General features: G+C 37.4%; 1 protein-coding gene across 2 annotated transcripts in view; it reads right to left on the reverse strand.

The window, feature by feature from the left end:
- LOC105389801 (glutamate receptor 1) overlaps nucleotides 1-22,410 on the reverse strand; it is a 98,914-nt gene that overhangs the window by 32,789 nt on the left and 43,715 nt on the right. For both annotated transcript variants that reach the window (XM_038121983.2, XM_011560981.3), the window contains exon 2: nucleotides 18,424-18,576. In XM_038121983.2, coding sequence (XP_037977911.2) covers nucleotides 18,424-18,576 — 153 coding nt within the window. The remainder of the gene's footprint in view (nucleotides 1-18,423; nucleotides 18,577-22,410) is intronic.

Consider the following 22,410-nt stretch of genomic DNA (forward strand, 5'->3'; position numbering starts at 1 on the left):
TTATAATCCGTAACAACTTGAGGTCGTCTGCAAATAGCAAGCATTCGGCGTTAACCACTGTTTTTGGAAGATCATTGATCAGGATCAGAAATTCCAGGGGCCCAAGGTTACTTCCCTGACTCACGCCAGAATGCGTATAGTACGGCGCAGATAGACATCCGTTCACATCGACCACTTGACGTCTGTCCTTCAAATAGCTAGCAAAAAAACTTAGCACTAGCGGGGTACAGCCGATTGCTGCCAATTTGGACAGTAGTACGTCATTATCGACTAAATCGAACGCTTTCCGGTAGTCGAAATAAGCAACGTCCACCTGTAGTCCAGAGTCCACCGCTGGGGCCACCACGGACATAAAATCCAGTAGATTGGTATTAGTACTTCGTCCCGGCCGGAATCCGTGTTGAGCATCCGCTAGTTGAGGCGATACCTGTTTCAAAATACACGCTTGTAGAGCGGACTCAAACACTTTCGGGAATGTAGAGAGTACTGCAACTGGTCTATATTTCTGCACGTCCTCGCTTATTTGACCTTTCGGAATTGGAGAAACTTTGGATATCTTCCAACCATCCGGGTAGTGCCCTGTTTCCAAGCACATGTTAAATAGGTAGTGTAGAGGAGAGGCGAAAACCCTACTACAATCCTTAACAAGAAATGGTGGGATACCGTCGGGACCTATTGACTGTTTAGAGGGAAGACGATTAAGCGCCTGTAGAATTTGTAATTTTTCGAGAGTTGGTATGTGTACTCGGGCACCGCCGCCGCCGTCCGCTGCGCTGCAGGTAGAGCTAGCGCGCTCTACGTTCAGCTCTGGTCTTGCGGGGTCGTACACTGACTGGAAGTAGTCTGCAAACGCCTGCGCGACCTCCTCTTCTGGTATCTCTACACCATCTTTTTGAAGCCGCATTTTGTTAATTTGCGTCTTTTTGGATTTAATCATTGTCCAGAAAGTTTTCGGATCCCTACTTAAATTCATTTCAATACGTCTATGATATTGGTTATAGGCAGCAGATATTTTACTTTTGAGAGTAGTTCGGTAATTGGCAAATTGGGTATAGTCATAGTCTGATTTGCTTTTCTTGTACTTCTTGTGCCATATAGCCTTCTCTTTCAAGTCTCGTATAATGTCTGCATTAAACCACTCGGGATACAGATGATTCACATTTTTATTTTTGCTTTTCCTGGGAGTACTACGGTCAATAATGCTATTTACCTGTGTATAAAAATACTCCAGAGCTACCTCTACCTGTGTTATACTGTATAGAGTAGTCCAATCAACTTCTGCCAATTCCGCGTAAAGTTGATGGAAGTTACATTTCCTGAAGTTCCATCGCGGTATTTCAAGTGGCTGTAATTTGTGATCAGCCGGCTGCTTGGCCGTTGAGTTTGTATTTGAAGCTGCTGTTGTCCCTCTCGGAATGTGCCTTCCCTTTGGAATGGTGACCACTAACGGAGGATGAAGTACATCTATTGGCACCAATGGCATGTTCGAGGCCGACACCACTGTATCTGATAGTTTCCCATCGCAAAGGGAAAAATTTGTCAACACGAGGTCTAGTTGCCTGTTATTACAGTTTGGTACATGATTTAATTGAATAAACTCTCCAAATGCTACGAAAAATTCAAAATAATTATTTATATCTGCTGACGCTGAGTGCAAGTTAAAATCGCCAATTACTAACATCTTTTTATACTTTGTACATAGCTGCTCTACAATCCTAAACATTTTTAAATATTCAATATCTGGTGCAGCTGGCGGGATATACAAAACACAACAAACAAATAAATGCCTATGTTTCAGGTATACAGAGGAACATACAATTTCGAATAATGAGTTATTCAAGTCAACAGTAATAGGTATTTGTTTAAGTTCGTAATTAGGACACGCTGCAATCATAACCCCCCCCTGTTTGCGCCCATCTGTCCTATCACATCTATACACTGTAAATCCCTTGATAAACAATTCAGAATCATTGATAGTCTCGTTGCAGCCCGTTTCTGTTATGGCAAAGAGATCACTTTCTGATGCTGCAAGACCTTGCTGAAAGACGTCTAATTTTGTTCGGAGACCGCGCACGTTTTGGTAGTATACAGTGATCTCGTTAGTCTCATACTGTTTATTATATTTGCTTCTCACCTGCCGATGTTCTGACCCCTGAGTCCTGCCTGCCTGAGTCGCTCCCCCGCGGTTGTTGGTCGGCGCGGGGGCGTCGGAGAAACCACTCAGCAAACATCACTCCCTCCGGCCACGCTGAAGGTGAGTTGAACACGGGATATATTGATTCCGGTATACCAATGATGAATGATGCGTGCCGGTCAGTCTTTATGACTCGTTTTGAGACGAAGTACTTATCTGAAGGGTGAATTTTTCCTAAGTAGTTTTTCAGAGCTTCCTCAGTGGTATCAGGTGCAAAACGCCACGCCTGTATATGGATTGTGCGTTCCACCGCTTTTATCTGAGTATCGCTGGTTCCTGTGCCTCTCACTATAGTACGATCCGTGCGCGGTTTAGCTGGCTGTTTCTTTTTCTGTACTATTGTCCACCCCGAATCGTCAGTATTATCATACGATACTTCATCTTTTCCATTTGAAAGTGTAGATCGGGGCACTTTGCTGTGGCTCGTAGGCTTGGCCACCGCTTGTGAAAAAGATTGATGAACGCTAGATTGTTAATATCTATGGTAAAAAGTGGTTTACTGAATTCCGTTGTGGCCGTACAAGTACGGAAGATGCCGGACGTTCATGGCACCCAGTTGAGGTCTCTACACCTGAAATGATTGAAAAAATTCACGACATGGTGTTGGCCGATCGGAGATTGAAAGTGAAAGGGATAGTGGAAGCCACAGGGAAACCACTGTTTCAATTTTGAATGATCACTTGGGTATAAAAAAGCTTTCCGCAAGATGGGTGCCGCGTTTGCTCACAAACGCAATCGAATGACAACTTCGCAGAGGAGTGTTTGGCGTTGTTAAACATAAATTCGGACGAGATTTGCGCCGTTTTGTATCCGTGGACGAAACGTGGATCCACCACAACACACCAGAGACCAAACATCAGTCTTAACGGTGGGTTTCTCGGGTTGAATCGGCGCCAAAGAAGGCCAAGGTGGGTATTTTGATGACTTCAAGAAACCTCACTTTTTGGAAGGGATAAAAAAATTGCAGAAACTTTGGACAAAGTGTATAGAGCTCAAAGGAGACTACGATAAAAAATATCCAAAAACCAGTATTTTCTTCAAAAAGTCACGGACTTATTGACCCGCCCTCGTATCTAACAGAGTATGGTGAAACTGGGGCTAAAGGTAAAAGCAGGGAGGATTATAAAATTTTACATTTGCTACAGTCCAGCAAAGCACTGCTGTTAATCCTAGGATAAAACAAGAAACGTAAGAAAATTATGAATTTAATTACATCATAACTAGTGACATTCTAAAGGATTCCTGGAATTTCTTAATTATAATCCTGCCAGCTAGAATGAAGTATTTGAATTTATAATAATGTATACCGAAGGATGTTTAAAAGGGTATTAAGGTAAGCCCAAATAAGGTTATACACACAAGCTAATATTGATCATTTTAAAAAAAACAAGAACTATCCAGAACTACTTTCAGTATTGTACTCTCCAAGACCTATTACATCTTTATACCAGTTTAGGTACTTTAGGTAAACAAGTAGAATAGAAGAGTTATAAAAGTGCCAAAACTCGTAAAATCGTATTTTCTCTGGGTTTTCGCATTTTAACTTTTTGCAGCTTTAGAATGAAAACTCAAGGGACCACGGCATACTAATAGTAGCCCCGAAGAAAGGAAACTGCTATAAAAATTCACCTCGCAGTCATTAGTCTTGAGACGTGTTTTGATCAGGGCGAACACCCGGCACGTGGCTTGGTGGCTGACAAAAGCTACCTTTATATCCGACTCGCAATTTTAAATGAGGCCCCGTGAAATAACTCTGCCGAGAACTTGATTTTTATCCGGATAGAAACGCGGATTTGCTCTACGGCTTTATGCCAGTTATTTTAGGCTGATAGGCAGTGATTCGCCGCGCCCTTTCCCAATAACTTGTCCTGATCCAAAATGCCTATTTGAGTTTAAATTTCATACGTTCTATAAATAGAACGTATAAATACTTAGATACCTAGTAGGACATTCAATAGTATTCGGATTAGTTTTTGTCCATTTTTGAGAAAAGCCATATAATTTTAAGGTCCAATACAGTTTTAAGGGGATCCCTAAAGCTAAAATGCTAAAGTCGGCTTGATATACTTGATTAGATTGGAAAAACGGTGGCTTCTATCACATTGATAAAAATATATTTTGTAGCAGAGGGTATACTGAACATGTTAGTTGCTTATAAATTGGTGCAGGATTATAATAAGTATGTTAAAAAAAATTGCAAACACACCATGTCTTTTGCCATTTTTTGACTTATTATGAAAAAACCCTCGAAATCAGAGGGCCCATTTTCATGGAATCTTATATGTATGTGTAGGTAATTAAATTCTTAACAAAGTTACCTTAAAGAGTTGGATTTAATGGACCAGAAGTCAACTTTTTTTGCAAAAAACTAATAAATTCCGGTTTAAAAATGATGACACCGTGACAGATTTCAGATTTCTTCAGTCGTCGCCCTGGTGGCGGCCTGTTAGGAGCGATACCCACGCCATTTTATTTTTTATCAAATATTTCACAAAAACTGATTAAATCAACAAATTATGACTACAAGTATTATAATACATATGCATTTGCTATGGAAAGTTAATTTTCTAATCATTTTAGATGCAGAAAAGCCGAAAATTCTTAGAAAACATTTCGCCTTTTCGATTTGTTTACATTTTTTACTATAGAGTTACAGATGCATAGATAAAGGTAAACATTGCACATAGTGACACTTATTAGATTCTCCGAATAAGAACTATACGGTCAATGCAGTATGCCAAAGCGCGAGCCTGTTTATATTCTGAGGGGTAATTTATTTTATTTTAACGGTTGTGTATGGTAGGTAAGCTACACAATATACAGGGTGTTGAAAAGTAAGTTCATAATTTGTTTTATTTGAAACCAAAAACCGTAGTTAATTAAAAATATATATATTTTAAGATGTGGCAGTCTGTACACTACAGGTTGTTAAAAATAAGTAAGTATTTTTAAAAATTGAAGATCTAAAATTTACATAATTTTTTAAATCTATTTAACAAGCTTTGCAAAAAAGCGGTTAAGTGCGACTGTATCTCGCCATGAAAAAAATGAAATGTTTACTGTAGCTATGAATTTTATGCGTTACAAGTGGAATAAAATACCGCATAATATTATCTACAACTATGTAAGAGCCTAGTTTAAAAAAAAAAAACTCATAAGAAAATATTAAATACACAGGTTTTTTAACCCCTGAAGGAAATAGAGGGGTGTTATAAGTTTAAAGTAAGGGCTGAATTTTTTTTTTAAATTAGGGTGATAGGTAATGTATATTTTTAATGATTTTTTCAAATAGATAAATGTTATACCATTTTTAAATTGCCATAAAATTACCTATAGTTATAGTTATAGAAAAGGGCAGGGCTACCAGTGCCCATTCGCCACTGCAACCTAAAAGATCTATAAATTATGACTCCCCATGCCGAGTCTCACTCTACAGGCCCAGGTCTTTTATAAACCTGATATTACCTATACAGGATGTTGCAAAAAAGGTATACTGTGCCGAAAGGGTTTGACTCAGGGGTTATTCTGAACAACTTTTTAAACTGAAATTCTCGAAAAATAAATTCGGTCTCTATAGTAAAAAGTCACGTGATCGAATAAGTTTCTATGTAAAAGGTTTTGTTACGTGAATTTTCAAAATTGTAGAAGAAAAGTGGATCAGAATGGCACCTAAATCCACTTTTGGCTAAGCTTTATACCCTTTTTTCAATACCTTGTATAAAATATCGTCAGCGTCACCTTAGATCGTAATCATCGTAACTCCTCGTGACCAAATTTTAGAGGAGACAAAAATACTGTTTTATTTGTAGTTCTAGTTGGCATACTACCCACCTAAAGTTTTTTTTAACTAGCCTAAAAATGATTTGTTTCTATTAGACAGTCTATCTTCCTGTTCAACCGCAGCCTGAGTGCCAGTGACTCAATGACTGAAAGGAGGCCATTAGTGCTCCTAAATAAATAAAGCAGGCCTGTAGATTATCTTTCAGTGTACCGACACATCTGATTGCTGTAAGAGCCTGATAAGCTCTTCGAACGAGTCATACCTCTGTGGTGGTACGGTTTCGACCTTTCGGACAGTCAGTTTGGCATCCGAAATGCGGATTCGAATAGTGGGTACAATACTTTGCGTTCGTTCACTGTCGGAGCAGGATAAGAACCACGGGCGAGTTGTTGCGCTGGCTGTTTGCTTAAAAATAGTAACCGCGTTCAACTCTATCCCCTAGAGGGCGAACCTTTAGGGCGGCTCTTGTATACCATCACTTGTCTTCTTATCTGCAGAAAATTGACAGAGGTCATACGTGTCTAACAAGTACATTAAGGATGCGAAAAGAGAGGGTTTGTTTTCACTGAAGAAGTTCAGTTGCGGAGTTCCACAGCGGTAGGTCTTGGACCCCTCTGCTGTGGAACTTGGCATACAACGCGGTCCTGCAAATCAAGCTCGCAAACGGCGTTAGCACAGTGCATTTTTCTAATGTCACACAGGTCGTGAGGTAGGCTGAGAGCCTCCTTCGGGGATGACATCCCAATGATTCATTACGAAAAAATTGCTGCAGCTGTGCTCGCCATGCAGTGCATGGGCTACTTCCGAATCTGGGGGGCTGTTGCAAAGGAGTCCGTTGCCTCTATACGGTACGAGTTCCGTGCGATCTATGATCCTTCCGGGAGCACCTGTCTTGTCAAGTCGAAGAGAATGGCTCGTATTCGACGCAACCTGCAGTACTGGTGGGATTGGTTGGAGGACAGGACAGCAGGAAGCTGCAGCAGCCGTCATGCTGTGATTCGACGCATAGATGCAAAAAAAAGTTGAAAGTAACTTCATGTTAATAAAATATTAGATCTTAATTTAACAACATAACATTGCAAAAAAAAATTAACATTGTTGAGTATGTTATTGTAATTTACTAAAGTAGTAATAAAAACAAAGGCTTATTGCATAGTTTTCGTTCACGTTCGCCTACATCGCACGTTGTATATGAGAATAAAGGGTATAATTACTAAGTTTTCTTGTTTAAAAATCACGGTTTGGGGTTTAGAGGAAAACAAATGGTAAAATGCGGAATACAGTTTTTTTTTTTTCGTATAAAGAGGAAAACATGTGAATTCAAAAAACGTTTCTATTGACACCAAAGAGTACTTTTCGCCGAGAAAAGTGGAGTTACAATGTTTGCGATCTAAAGTGATGATAGAACTAGAACTTATTTTTTCAGTTCACCTGCTGTTGAGTGAAATCGTAATTAGGTAAATGACTCCTTGACATGAAAATAACTTTTTTTTAATAATCGTTATAACAAAACCGTTTTTTTTAATACAGCAATATTTGTAGGTGTACTTACAGTGAGCAAAAGAGCGCAGCAAGGTGTAAATTTTTTGGTTTTTAAGAAACAAAAATATTATTTCTATCATATCCCAAATACACATAAGTACTTAAAAAAAAAATACACACTCTCGCCTTGTACTAATGTACTCCCTTGCGGGGGTACTTACATGTTATTATTTTTCTGGTGACCTCCCCATATCCCTTTGCCAGCTACGTAACCTTTTGTGACACCCTGTATATGCAGAGTTCTGCAAACTACTGTTCTGCTTTTGAAACACCAAAAAAAAACAGGTCGTCTAACGAAAAGGTCACGTGACCAAAAAAAAAATTATATGAAGAAGCGTTTTTTTCATGAATATAAAAAATTACGTAGGATAAAAGTTTTTCAGAGAGACGCCTGAGTAACGCCCTTTCGGCTAACTATACTTTTTTTATTACACGGGGGCAGAGTTTAATACAACACCCTGAACTATTAAACTCTGATAATATTTTCGCGATTTTTTTACATTCTGATTTCATTTCCTGGCTTAGAAATAACATCAATAACATGCTGCACACGTAGGTTTCGGCATAGTATTAAACCCTTTTTGCAACAATCTGTATAAATATCGGCACGGGTACGACTTTATATATAATTAATTATTAAATATTAAAAATACTTTCAAATAAAAATAAATATTTTCGTATCACAAAACAATATTACTTACTTAGTATATTTTTAACAAAGTGGCATGTCTTCACTTTTATGTTTTCGAGTACTATGTTAAAATTTCATGTCATTGTCCGTAGAACGCCCCGCATACCTCAACCCCCCCTCACTAGATTTGACAGATTCTGATTTTCTTCCAGCTTTAGTGACAGCCTTAAGGTCGTTTCATTATTATGAAAATTAGTAGGTAGTACAGGATTTAACGATTTTTTTCATTGAATGAGGTCATGTGACTTCATTTCATCTCTTATAAGTAAATATTTTTTTGTATTTTTTAATTGTTGGCAAATTAAATCATACAGTAGGTGTACTTAAGTACATAAAATCTAATATTAAGCGATAAGGCTGCCATTTTTGTACATATGTGTTAGTATTTAAGTTATGTAAGTTTATTTCATGTGTGTGTGCAAATAAAGAATACTCTATCTATCTATTTTAAAAGGCAGTAGATTAGGACTTAAGTCGCTATCTTTCGACGTAGTATTATTAAATTAGGTTTTCATTTTCGGGGAGAGAGCATGGTACTCAAGCTCTATCTACGATTAAGAGAACCGGGAGCAGCATGACATACAATATTTTGTTATAAAATAACGGACATGACATACTGTAACAGCTAACCTTCATAAAAATGCAATTACAACAGTACCAAGTTAGCATACAATTGTTAGTGGTGGTTCGGAAAGAAAACCTATCCTTACTGATGATGCTTTTTTATTAAATCTTTGTGGGGCACAATGGAGGACAGGGTGAGAAAGAGGGCCGGCGTCAGATTCCCCTCACGCGCTGGGTATACGGGGCTGTTCGTCATTATACTTAACCGCCTCGAGCGTTTGTCGTCCGTGACAGCTCACGATCGCGCCTAGGATACATAATATCAATCCTTTGGACTTCAGCCGATATTGCTTTTATAAGAATTCCGAACACAGGGGAAATTGCTGTGCTTATACTTATCTAGTGAAACGAGTGTGTATTGGTAGTTAGTGTTGCGGCTATTGAAGCTGGCTACATCGGTGCATGAGGAGGCGACCGGGAAGCAGCGACGCAACATAATTATAAATACGTCATCTTCGGTTGTCTGAACTCTCTTGTTTTTCGGACGCACGATCATTCCATACATAATACTTAGACATATAACCATTGTAAAAAGCACATTAAAATATTACATACCATAAAATATATAGTCCACTCATTTATCTTAGGGATTAGCTTATATAGGGATTATCCTATCATCATAGTCAGGACCCTAGGCCTCATCAGTTCATTGCATCAGTGGGAAATTTTAAGTAAATAAATAGGTAGCAAGAGCAAGCTCAACCTATACAGAGAAACAAATATTATAGTTGTTTTTATATTACAATAGTTTTCCCTATAAAATTATCGAAGTCATTGATTATTTTCCATTTATTAAATCCCACTATCTACAACCAACACTAGGGAATGCACTAACTGTTATTTATACAGAGATATTTTCTTTTCCTCTCAGAAAAGTGTTTTGATCAGTGCACCGTGACTCTGTAAATAGAAAGAAAGTCTCGTTCGTTCATTCATTCACCCTCTGACAAGCGCCTCACAGAACAAACTTAATTTCATGACCCAAACTTACATTTCAAAGGCGATGGAACCAGTCGAATTACTAACAAGGGCGCAATGCTGCTGTTGGGTAACGATTGGAAAAATTGTTATGACGGGTTCGTATTCAAAGATAAAGAGAAAAAATAAACATTTATTTTTAAAACTGATTGGATATACGGCTACTATGGGCCAAAATATGTATAAAATATTCTATACTACTTTTTCCATAGAAACTATGTTGATGACGTGGCTTTTCACTATGGGTGAGTGTGATTTGCAACATCTTCGCTCCTCTATAGTATCTAATGGGTAGGTATGGTATATCTAAGGCCCACTAAGGTAAGAATTTCAAAATATTTTCCGAAACGGGAGTGACAGTATGTTTCTTAGATTATAGTGAAACAGGCTAAATATGTCTAAAATCCTAATGAATTGGCTTTAGGGCCTACTCATGCCTATAACACTCTTGTTTTGTCAGTACTAAACACATTCCCAAAGTTAGGCTAGGTAATACTCACTGAAATTCATGGGCATATGCGGAAATTCCTCCTTTATCCGAAAGCATAGTAATTCACGTCGACCGCAACCGGGTTATACGGGGTTTATAGACTCTCAATTAACTCGCTGATTATACAAAATCCTACCTTCGCGGAAATATTCCGAACCGTGCTCGCTCTGTACTTGAACGATTGAATTCGATTGTCTACTACCACTACCGCCGGTGAAATCTGCAAACTGATGACATAGATTTAAAATCGAATTTCCAGGCTTTTTAGTGAATATTCGCGAAGATTGCAGAGACGAGGGAACGGGAGGTGTGAGGAGAGGCGTCAACGTACACCACACACAAGTAATCTGAAGCTGCACTTTTACCACTCGGGAGGGTAATCTGAAATCGATAAAACGTTCCCTTCCTGATACCAGCTTCCACTACCATTTCCGGACAATGACGGCGCGGAGGTAATTCAAAAATCTAGTAAAGATCTGAAAGCGGCTTATGCTGAGTAGCTTGCTGGTTATAAAAGTTGCTGTTAAAGTAGAACATAAAAAGGTATAATCAAATTACCTATACATTTTTTAAATAACATTGTTGTTATGTGTAAAGTTTCTGTTGTATTTTGATTTGTTGGGAAATACTTTAAAAAAGTTAATATTTTATGTTATTATTTTTATGTAGTACATGAGATAAGGAAGATTTTATTACAATGGATGTAGACGACAGTTTCTAAAACTAGATTTACACTAACATCTCACTACATTAAGATACATATTATACGTATTACACTCACAGGAAATGAAAAGATTCCATTGCGAAAACCACCAATTTAATCCTAAACGGAAAAGAATAGCTTCATGAAGCCTTCTGCAACATTGAAGTACATTTAACAGAGCACCAGGATATTACCAACTAAAAACTGTAATATTTTGTAAAAATTTTAAATTACATGTTTGAAAAAATTGCGGTCGTTGGGTGCCGGTATTTTCCGAGTGGAACTTTTTTTATTGCCAGTGAGTGTATTACATTACCATTCATGGTTTATTAATGTGTAACGTCAATTTCATTGTCAGTTTAATAACCCCTAATCATTAATTAAAACATGTTTAGAGGTAGTTCATTAAAATTAAACAGTAAAAGCACAATGGCGGGATTATTGATAAACAGCTATTTGTTCAAGCTAACCTTTGATTGGTCAATATTATGAAGGTAGGTATAATTATTTTAACACCGTATTATTCATATCCTGGCGTCCAATCGTAATTAGTCGTATGCATATAATAATTATTTCAATATCTATTTTAGAAATTGATATTTGAATGATTTGGCATTGCGAGACGACCGGGATAAATTGGCTAATGATTGGGCTGAAGTTGCACACGGCCCAGAATCGAAGGTTTTGGAAGAATAAAGGGGCAAAAAACAGTGGGAAAGCAATTGGGCACTAAAACTTAAAAACACATAATCCTAATAGCTCTCTAACTCCTATGCTTTAAAATAAGATATTGCCTCTTCTTAGTATTTAATGATAAATACTTGATTTGGCATTTTCCTAAAGGCATGTTACAAAAGTAAACACATTATGTCTGCGATGTTCATTATTTTTTAGCAATTATTAAATTTTGCAGCATCAAATTTATACTATGTTTGAATTTATTCTTTGGTTTGCTTTTATTTGCATTTTTCTACTTTCACACCCAAAGTCGATCAATCCGATTATTCATATTCATATTCATTTATTCAGTTCAATACATCGTCATACATATAATAATTATTAATAATAATTTAATAAAGTAAATTACTTAAATAAGGCATGTAACAAATCATATCAAAACAATGTCATATAAATATATTATTACAGAAAACAATGTCATTTAAAAAATATATATAAATACAATGTCGAGACATATTATGCGTAGCATAATAATAATGATTACTGGTTCATTTATAACACATATTAACATTTATCATTAAGATAATCGTCTACTAAGTAGTATGTTTTCTTGCTCGATATATTTTTTTAGCTTACATTTATAACTAAAGTAACTTTGTGACTCCCTTATGTCATCCGGGATTTTATTATAAATTTTAGGACCCATTATATGGACGGTTTTATCAGTTTAATTAATCTTAGGTTTATCTTCTTGCCTAACACATCAGCCGTGTCATAATAATTATGCATAGTATGGCACTAGCTAGGCTAAGCTAGCCCACCGCTTGCCAGGCTCGGCAGCTAGCGCTAATGTCTTGTTACGAGTATACGCCACAAACTATCTGGGCGCGTTTGGAAATGTCGCGCGTACGGACAGCGGACAGCTGAACTCAAAGCCGGCCGGGCTGCGTCCGCGCCCAAACATTCTGCAATGTCCGTATACACGGTTTTGCAAAAATGGTATACTAAGCCGAAACCTACATGTGTTATATCTAAGCCCGAAAATGAATTCAGAATTTCAAAACGCGCGAAATAAAAATATTTATTTGACTTTTTACTATGGAGAATGACTTTTTTTTCCGCAAATTATGAAATTCTGATTTTATTTTCGGGCTTAGATATACTGTGCTGCACATGTAGGTTTCGGCTTAGTATACCCTTTTTGCAACAACGTGTATAAGTCCACATACAATACAGACCAGGCAATATCTCGCGAGCCCTTGTGCCTGGTGGCAACGCATCTACTGCCCCACTACCTATGTTACTTTAACTCATTGCAACATGACCTACCGTCAATATAGTCAGTCAGATATATTTTTTCAAACAATTTTACATCGACCTTCTTTTGTAATAAAATGGCAATACCTTTTTTAATAAAACATAGCAACGGTTAAATGTTTATACTATTTTAAAAACTGCATTAAATAAATTAAAAAATTAAATAAGGTGCCAGGATTGAGTGGTTTTTTTTACAGTATGTTGAGCCAAAGTTGATAATAAAAAATATTACCTTATCTAACCAACTGCCTGTTTCAATAACTCTATCTACGGATGACTGGTAGTTACTTTCATACGATTTTGACACATCAAAAGTTACATCCTGTCAAAATCATATGAAACTTAACTACCAGCCATCGGTAGATACAATAATTGAAACCGTGTTTTTTTAACATACAGCATTACTCGTTATTTTATGAACTGTGATCAAATATCAGGTCTATACAAGTGACGCAATATTAAAAAAACCTACCAATATGGGATGTTGTATCGGTGGCACCCAATTTTAGGCAAATTTATAAAAGTATCAATATCTCGAAAACCATCACCTTTTTAGTAAAGTCATTTTACAATATTCTGGTCACTCTTGAACTACCTCTGTATCAGCCCTTTAAGGCATGACGTTGACTTTTGGGACATACCTAAAAATTATCTTATAGAGGCCAAAAGTAATCACCCTATTGGAAGTTGCTCTCATTTGTACATATAGCTGTCAATTATAATATTGGTGGACTAGACAAATGCAGAATACAAGTTCAAAAGCCATGGAGTGATATTATACTGCCCAAGATCGTGGAATAATTGTCTATTTTCAGTTTTCGGGTCGCCTTTTTTTCGTTTTATCCGTCATTTTTCCTTGCAAAATCACCCGATTTTACGGTTTCAAACCGTTTTGTGGGGTTTTTTGAGTGTTTATGTGAGTAATCCTGTGTCTCTGGAAGCCCTTAAGGACAACATTCGATAAGAGTGCGAGAATCTTTCGCTCGAAGTTCTCGCTGAAGTGATGAGAAATGCCATAATAGGAGCCCGTATGGCAATCAATTGTGACGGCGCCCATTTGGCCGATATCATATTCTAGACTTTACTAATAAAATTGTAAAAGTCCAAATTAACATAATAAAAAAAAAATAGAAGTTTTTCATTTAGAAAAAAAGAGCCAAACACAATCTGATGACTTCTTATGGTCCACCTTGTAAATTGTTGACAGATTGTGTCAAAAGTATTTGTATTAACGCATATATAATACTGAATAGATACCACCCAGGCTTGTGCCGACTGTTGCAAATGACATATTAAATTAATTTCTGTTCAGCGAGCTGGCTGTCATTAATGATAAGAGTTGTAAATCACTGATCAATTACGATAGCCATGTTTAAATCGGGAATTCTCATCGTTAAGTAGACCAGGTACACTTTTATAAGGCATGGAACCCAAATAAGTACACCACCGTGTACCAGACATAGCACAAAGCGGACTCGAGTGTACTAACGGATAAATTTTTGAAGGTACCATTTGTGGGTTACCCTCAAAAAAATATCCTTGGCCTCACTCAAGCAGTTACTAGGTACCTGCTCCTGCTACACCTATCGACGGTCGTCAGTACAGTCTTAGTAATTTCAAACGATGTACCAAATCAATAATAAAATAACAGCATTTATTATTTCTATAAAAATCTCTTGCTCAAACAAGCATGAAAACCAAGAAAAAATATTGGTGCCAGGAAATTTGCCGATAACCTAATCGGCCGGTAATTGCTAGTCGCTAACAAGTCTATAAAAACATTTCTATGCTAAAATATATTTTCTCTAACTAAGTTATGTTTGTCCTCATGCAAAAAAAACGGTGACGGAGAGAGGTAATGGGAGTAATTTTATTCTTTGAGACCTATGTCCGAATCCCGAAAGTTGTTAACATATTTATTTCTACTTTATTAATAATAAAAAAATATTATTATATTTATATGAGTCATAACTTTTTTTTTTTATCAGTGCACAACATACTTAATTTTATTTTGTACTGTATATATCATAATTATTTAATTCAACAAATATTTTTCTGAAATAGACAAAAGAAAGACTCTCATTTTAATGTGCTCCGCGGTAAGTCGGCTCCTGTTATTCGGCACTGTAAGATTTACGGCTGATGCCACCCTCTCCGAAGAAACAGAGGATGCAGGGGGGACCAAATATTTCAACGCTATTTCTGAAAGTGCTGGAGTGAAATGGCGGCTGTCAGTCCAGAATTTTATAGGATCACCTTTCCTTGGCAGTAAAGGCTGATCTAGGTATTGCTTTAATTCAGCAGGCATACCGCCACTGGTCGAAGATGTAAAGCCGCTAGTTGACGCTATGTCCATGAGGATTTGTTCATGCCTAGACCATAGTGAAGGAGACGGCGAATTATTTTCTGATTCAGACGCCACTCTGACTTCAGGAGAAAGTTGCCCCCTCCGCCTATGCTCCATTCGGATTTCCGTGGTTAACTCCGTAATTGCAGATGATATTGCCAGGGCGGAGTTAAAATGAATACGCTTAAAGCGGGGGTCCAAAATGGACGCTTTGGCGAGCAACACATGTTGCTCCAGTGGCCTTAGTTTCGCATTAACCCCATCCAGCAAACTCTTTTGAACTGCAACGCCTATGCCAGTTGAAGGTCTCCCTTGTTCGAGTCCTTTTTGTAACAAATTTGATATAGGGATCGCTAAACTAGCACTTACATACTGTTCACCACTAATATATTCTGTAGCTTGCTTGAATGGGCTAAGCAGTGTTATAACGTCTCGTATGACATTTAGCTGTGATGATGCAATCATGTCAGGTGCATTTCGCTTTGCTGCCAAAATTTTAGCAACAATAGTCGATAAAGTGTTAAACCGTTCAAGCATATCCAGATATGAATTCCATCTTGTGCTAACTTATTGTATAAGTGTTAAAACTTGTCCCTCTTTTTTTTCCGCTTTGTTCTTTTTCTGCTCTTAATTCATCAATTGCATTAACAGATTGTTTAAAATATGTTACAATAGCTTTGACTCGATTAGCAAGTTCCAAAAAGGGTGCATTATTCTTTAATGCTCCATCTACTATCAAGTTGAGCAAATGGGCCATGCATGGTATTCTCTTTTGGTTATTTCCCAAAAATTTTGATACTGCAGCTACTATGTTTGCACCACCATCAGTGGTAATTGATAGAATGCAATTCTTTTCTATAACTCTTGAGTAATGTCTTCAAAACATTCTGTTATATACTCAGCCGTATGTGCCTGTAAAAATAAAAAAATACCTTAGTCAAGTGTATGTATTTATGAATGTATAACAATATTTTAGTTTTTAATATTATTTTATATTAAGATGAATAGAAAGATAATATCTTTTAAATTCAAATCTTACTTGATACATTCTCTGGGCAGTCAAAGTCACCTTCTCTAACTCAGGAGTCGAGTTACCAGTCGTAGTACTAAGGAAGTGCGCTGTCACTACTATGAAACTTCTTTTTGAGTTAGTTATAGTTAATATATCACTCGTCAATGCAATATCCATATTTTCACTCAATTTATTCTTTAATATGGCCTTTGTGGTAGAATATCTTTGTTCAATTAAGTTTGTTACCTGTAAATAATATATAAAATAATAAAACTGTAAAAAAACATTTCACAAAAGCTTAGCGACAATGCGATTACCTTAGCTCGTGATGGAAGCTTATAGCGTGGACAAATAACGCGCACAAATCTATTAAGTCCAAGTTTTTCTACACAAGACAAAGGCATATTATCTTTGCATATCATATAAACCAAAGCTTGATTTATTTCAACCTCTTTTTGACCCCCTGCTGAAGTAAACAATATTATTAAGCGCACAAAAGAAAAGAATAATAATAAATCCACAGAATAAACAAATTTGATATAAAAAAATACCATCATAGCTTGCACTTCTTTCAAATATATCCATCAGAGTTGCTGGTCTTCTTGACAGCTTCTGAAAGCAATTGAAACCACATATACACCGAAAATACTACACACACTAGAATATTGTTTATGATATTATTGTTTACCGATATCGATACTTTTCAGCATCTGAACAACACTAGTTTCGTAAAAAAATAACAGATAACGAATCTAACTTATAATAATTATATGAAGTTAAGTAAGGTACATACATTAACATCATCATTTCTTTCCAACGTTGATACATCTATCAGGATATTTCCATCCTGCGTAGGCTCATCAAATATAGTTGCGGTTGAACTTGTTGAAGGTATTGGCGAACTGGTTCTCATAGTTGAAACTGATCGTTTTGGAGCTGTCGGTTGTGGATCCGGTGATGCATTTTTGGTCGCAGACTTCGGCTTCAATTGTAAATAGGCATGATGATGCTTGTTTTTCAAATGCGTTGAAAGATTAGTAGTATTTCCACTTGTCTTGTAATTCTTTCCGCAAAGGTTACACGAAACATTTTCTTTGTTTATTTTTTTGAAAAACTTCCACACAACACTGGACATGATCACATTAGAGTCTAAAGGAAATAATTGACACGATTGATAAAGATTGACGACAGACGAAGCAAAAAGCAAAGAGAATTTGTTGATGTTGATGGCTAACGGCTAACCGGATAACATTTGATTTGAGACAATTTTTTTAAACTGTCACTTTGTGCCCGTGTCGTGTATTGACATGTGATGACGCCTTTACACTCTCGCTCGGTACTCGGATGCGGGCTAGCATCGCCGTTGTGACGCAAACAAAATGGTAATGTTAATGAAAAAAATATCGATTTTGATATCTTTTCGATACTTGATTATTTATATCGATATTTCGATATATCGGTTCACAATATATCGTCGGAAAATATCGATATATTTATAAAAATATATCGATACATCGATATTATTTCGCCATCCCTAGTTCCGATATACCGTTGCTGACTGAATTGCTTGAGAAGTATGTAGGTATGTTCCTTCTGATGAACAGTAGGAGGAAGTAGGCTAGGTCAGCGAACTATCCACGCCGACTGTAACCAGATTTTCTGAGTATCAGCCACCACCTGAGGTAGTAGGTGCGCGTAACGCTGTATGCGTATTTTGACGAAAAGGGCGTACAGAACCGATACGCCACTAACTTAGGGCGCTTTCAATTTATGCGTTTCGTGTCGGACCGCTGCCGCACGCTTAACGTGCCGCTGGTTATATCTCGCTGTCGGGCCGCTGCGGTACGGTTGCAGTCCGACACCGAACGTCTAAATTGAAAGCGTAATTTACAGCTGTGCGTTTTTATCCCAGTGATGTGACATCAGTCAAGCCATGGACTCTGACGAAGAAACTCTTGCAAACTCTTTGAAAACTGGGAACGAAGCCTTAGATTTTTTCATGAGCGCGGCTGACCTATGTGAGGCAATGAAACAAGTAAGTGAACATAAATGTATCAAGTACTTACTGAGTCTGGAGAGTTTGAATGCGTCAGCAGTGTTGATTATGTCGACATAAGCCTGGAAGTCCAAGCGGCGGCTGGTATTCAAACTTGTATGCTGCATCATAGCAAATTTAAAGGCATTTTGAATTTCTTCTGTATTCTGATCGAACACAACACCTGTAACAATGAAATATACGATTTAACGTGGGACGTTCCTGATTAATGGCAAGGATGTATAATGAAGGAGTATCTCTACTTACAAATAAATTAACCTCAGAAGCATAATACTATGTTTACCTTATAACGATAGTGGTATATATGTCGCAGGCATCTGGTTTAATCTCCTGTTTGATTGAACCGCTAGCCCGTTCATTGGATGACGCTATTCAGTTGTATGACTAGGCCGAACGTTGATTGTAGAAGCGTCACAAAACTTCCAACTAGTTAGCGGACTTAAAATCAGTCAGGTGGTTAATAAAACAAATATGGCGTCTAACAGCGAACAGCTGACACAAAAATCACTTGTATTGTTATTATTTGCAAATAAATTAGCTTTAGGGCCTGTTCCACAATGTCTGGTTAGTGGCTACCTGTCGGGTAAAATACATACTGTCACTGTCTAAAAAATAATGACAGAGCGTGACAGCATGTATTTTATCCGACAGGTAGCCACTAACCAGACATTGTGGAACAGGCCCTTAAAGTGCGTTATTTATGTTAAAATAGTGTAACAACATGGATTTACCTATTATTACACCGCCGGCGGATAGTTTCAAAGAAAAAATGTGCTGTAACTGGATAATTATGAACAACAATATCAAGGTACGTTTATTGTTATGGTTTAGTTTATTTGTGAGATGAGAACTTTGTAACATAGTCTTTTTGTTGACTCTTGTCTGGTCATGTTCATCCTAACCAGACATTATGTAGTTGCTATACTTTATCCCATTTAACGACTTCGCTGAATAACGTTCAGTCAAGACGTTGGACGTTAGGCCCGGGTCTCCTATTTACGCCGTAGGTCGCGTCCAGCATCAAGCCGTAGGCCGCGTCACGATGCTCTCTATAGAAATGTACTGATGCAGTCTCCCTTACACGCCGACGTTGGCGCGTAGACGTAGTGAGAATCGTGACGCGGCCTACGGCGTGACGCTGGACGCGACCTACGGCGCGTAATAGGAGACCCAGGCCTTACAGTCAACCACTTGACGAGTTGTTCTTTAGTCATTCAACTGAGTACCGTCATCCAATGAATCGGTTCTCAGATACGGTTCAATCAAAAAGGAGATTAAACCAGATGCCTGCGACATATATATATTCTATTATCTGGGGGCGTGTCACTGCCTGAACCTGGTTCTTTGGCGTTAGAAGCGTGTGCTTACCCGACTGAAATACAACCGTTCTATACCTTTATAGATCATCATCATTAGCCTATAGCAGTCCACTGCTGGACGTAGGCCTCTCCCAAAGCACGCCACTGGATGCGATCTTTAGCTTTCCGCATCCAATCATAACGAGCCACCTTACCTTTATAGATTACTACTAAATGTTATGCTATTCCGACATTTGATCTGACATAGAGTTTCTGTGAAAATTGCGGATGGGTGCAATTTATATTTATTTTAGTAAAAATAATAATAAATCTAGCTTTAACGATATTTTTTTATGAAAACGTTCTCATTACAAACTCTCTCTATGAGACTCTATGATCGTGTTGATACCAAAATTTGTTAGCAAGGAGCTTTGATATTTTTTTCAATGTTTCTATTCAAGAATCCAGACATAACACTCCGCCTACATATTTTCTACGATGACAACAGAGAAAAATATTTTTGATAAAAAAGAATTATACCTTAACATCTATGTGGGCGGAGCAGCTTATGTAAATAATTTGTGTTTTAGGAAAGTATGTAATAACACTAGAACTATACCATATATTTTTCGTAGCATTTTGGTGACAAACACTTTGTGTAGTTGTCAGTCACTGATTTCTGGGTGCGCCGCAGCAATCCTCGGAAACTCCTTTCGCGCTCCCATATGGTGTTTTGAAAAATAAATTTTTTTAATACTTGGTAAAAGAGTGTTAGTAATATATCTATGTTATGTCATAAAAATACTATACCTAGTAGATTTACATATTTCCGACCGAATCAGGTAATTGATAAATTGTTATAGGTGACGTGAATAGGATCAGAATATTATCAGGTTATCGACTTACAATTTATAAACAATTGTACAAAACCCCATGAGCGAGACACATTTAACCGTTTTTTTTTAAATATGTATTTAACAATCAGAAAAATGCTCATGCTCATTACCCCAAATTATGGTCATTATTTACGTCGGTATATATTAAATTCATAAACCATATGGGATCTTGGAAAAAATGTCTTGAAAAATGGTTAGTTTCTACCATAATACAATCAATACTCAATCATATATTTCATATGAGACTATAGGTTCTCGTAATTATGTATTCTTTATTTAGATATATTGCTACCACGAAAATATGGTTTTATTATTACTTTAGCAACTGCCGTTATTGCTTTTTGCTTACATGGGCACGTAGACATAAAAGTAAATTGCATTGGATTCCGCCGAGGCTTTTAACCTTGCGACCGCAAATACCAAAGCCCGTGCCAAGCGACTTTTAAAATTCGATGAGTGGTCTATTTTCAGGCTTCCGGTTTATATATATTTTTTACAACTATTCACAGTTTAAACTATTTAATATTATTATTTTCAGTAAGGAGATAGAAGACCAATGCTATGGTGACATTCTAATGTATATGAAATAATGATGATCAAATTACTTTTCCGCTTTGGAGAGTTTAAATTTACCTCCAGAACTAGTATATTATTATTGCGACTATATTTTACATCAAAGCTATCTATTTCGCTGACGCTAGCTTACGTCGGTATCTGTAAAAGCTTGTTATCGTAACTTTGAAGCGCTACTGCCCTGTTCGCCAGCTTTAAAACCAGCGTAGGCACTAGTTAGATAGAGTTAGTCAAGTGGAACTGAACCGAAGTCTGAGAACGCCACGGAAAAATATATTCAAACTCACATGATAAAATCATAGTCAGAATTTCAATATTCCGCATTGCAAAGTCCGATCATACACGCTGAATAAAATACGATAGTTTTATATAAGAATAGTTTTATTAAGAAAATATGTATGATACACCCTTATGACAGTTATGACTTAATTATTCATGATTTTAATGCTTTCCGAATTTTGACGGGTTTACATTTTTCATTGATTGATATTATTTGATTTGATAGTATCCCTTCCAATGTTCCGGAACCCTGTGCTGTCTATTGCATTGAGTATGAATGGTCTGGAGACGAAATAGGCAGACGTTCCCCTCTGGCGGGGTGGTAGGCCAGAAAGGCCCACCGATTTATAAAAACTAGTTGCAGTCTCAATTTTCACTAGACTCAATCTAGTTGGCAAAGCGTTCATTTCATAGAAAATGATTTGTTTACATACTAAAATGACAGCTTCAATTCATAGAATATCCGGATTCCGGATTTGATTACAGATTTGGTCATGGTTTATTGTTATTAGCTGATTCCTAGCAACCAATGTGAAAAAAATGCAATAGTGATGTACCGGTATGTCGATATGTATTAATCGACAAAAAAGGTCATAGTTGGGAAGCGTCCGTAGTCGAATTGGCTTCAGTAATCGTAACTGATCACTGAGGTTAAGCAACAACTGACACGGTCAGCCATTGCTAGGTACAGCATGAGTTACCGATTTCAAATGGTTCTTTTCTGGACGCTTCCGTGCTTCGGACGGGACGTTAAGCCGTTGGGTCCCGGTTGCTGCTTCGGCAGCAGTCGTTAAGCCTAGTCAGAGGCCGCCCGAAGGGGCGGCTTGAAAGCATCTGACCGTCGGGTCGGGTTGCCCACTTACTCGACAACTTCAGTGCATTGTACTCATTCAAAAACGGCGATACGGCTCGCGACCAGTGGCGGCTGCACCTCAAGTGCGCCCGTGCAAC

This window comes from Plutella xylostella, chromosome Z (assembly GCF_932276165.1).
Source record: "Plutella xylostella chromosome Z, ilPluXylo3.1, whole genome shotgun sequence".
NCBI classification, from domain to species: Eukaryota; Metazoa; Arthropoda; class Insecta; order Lepidoptera; family Plutellidae; genus Plutella; species Plutella xylostella.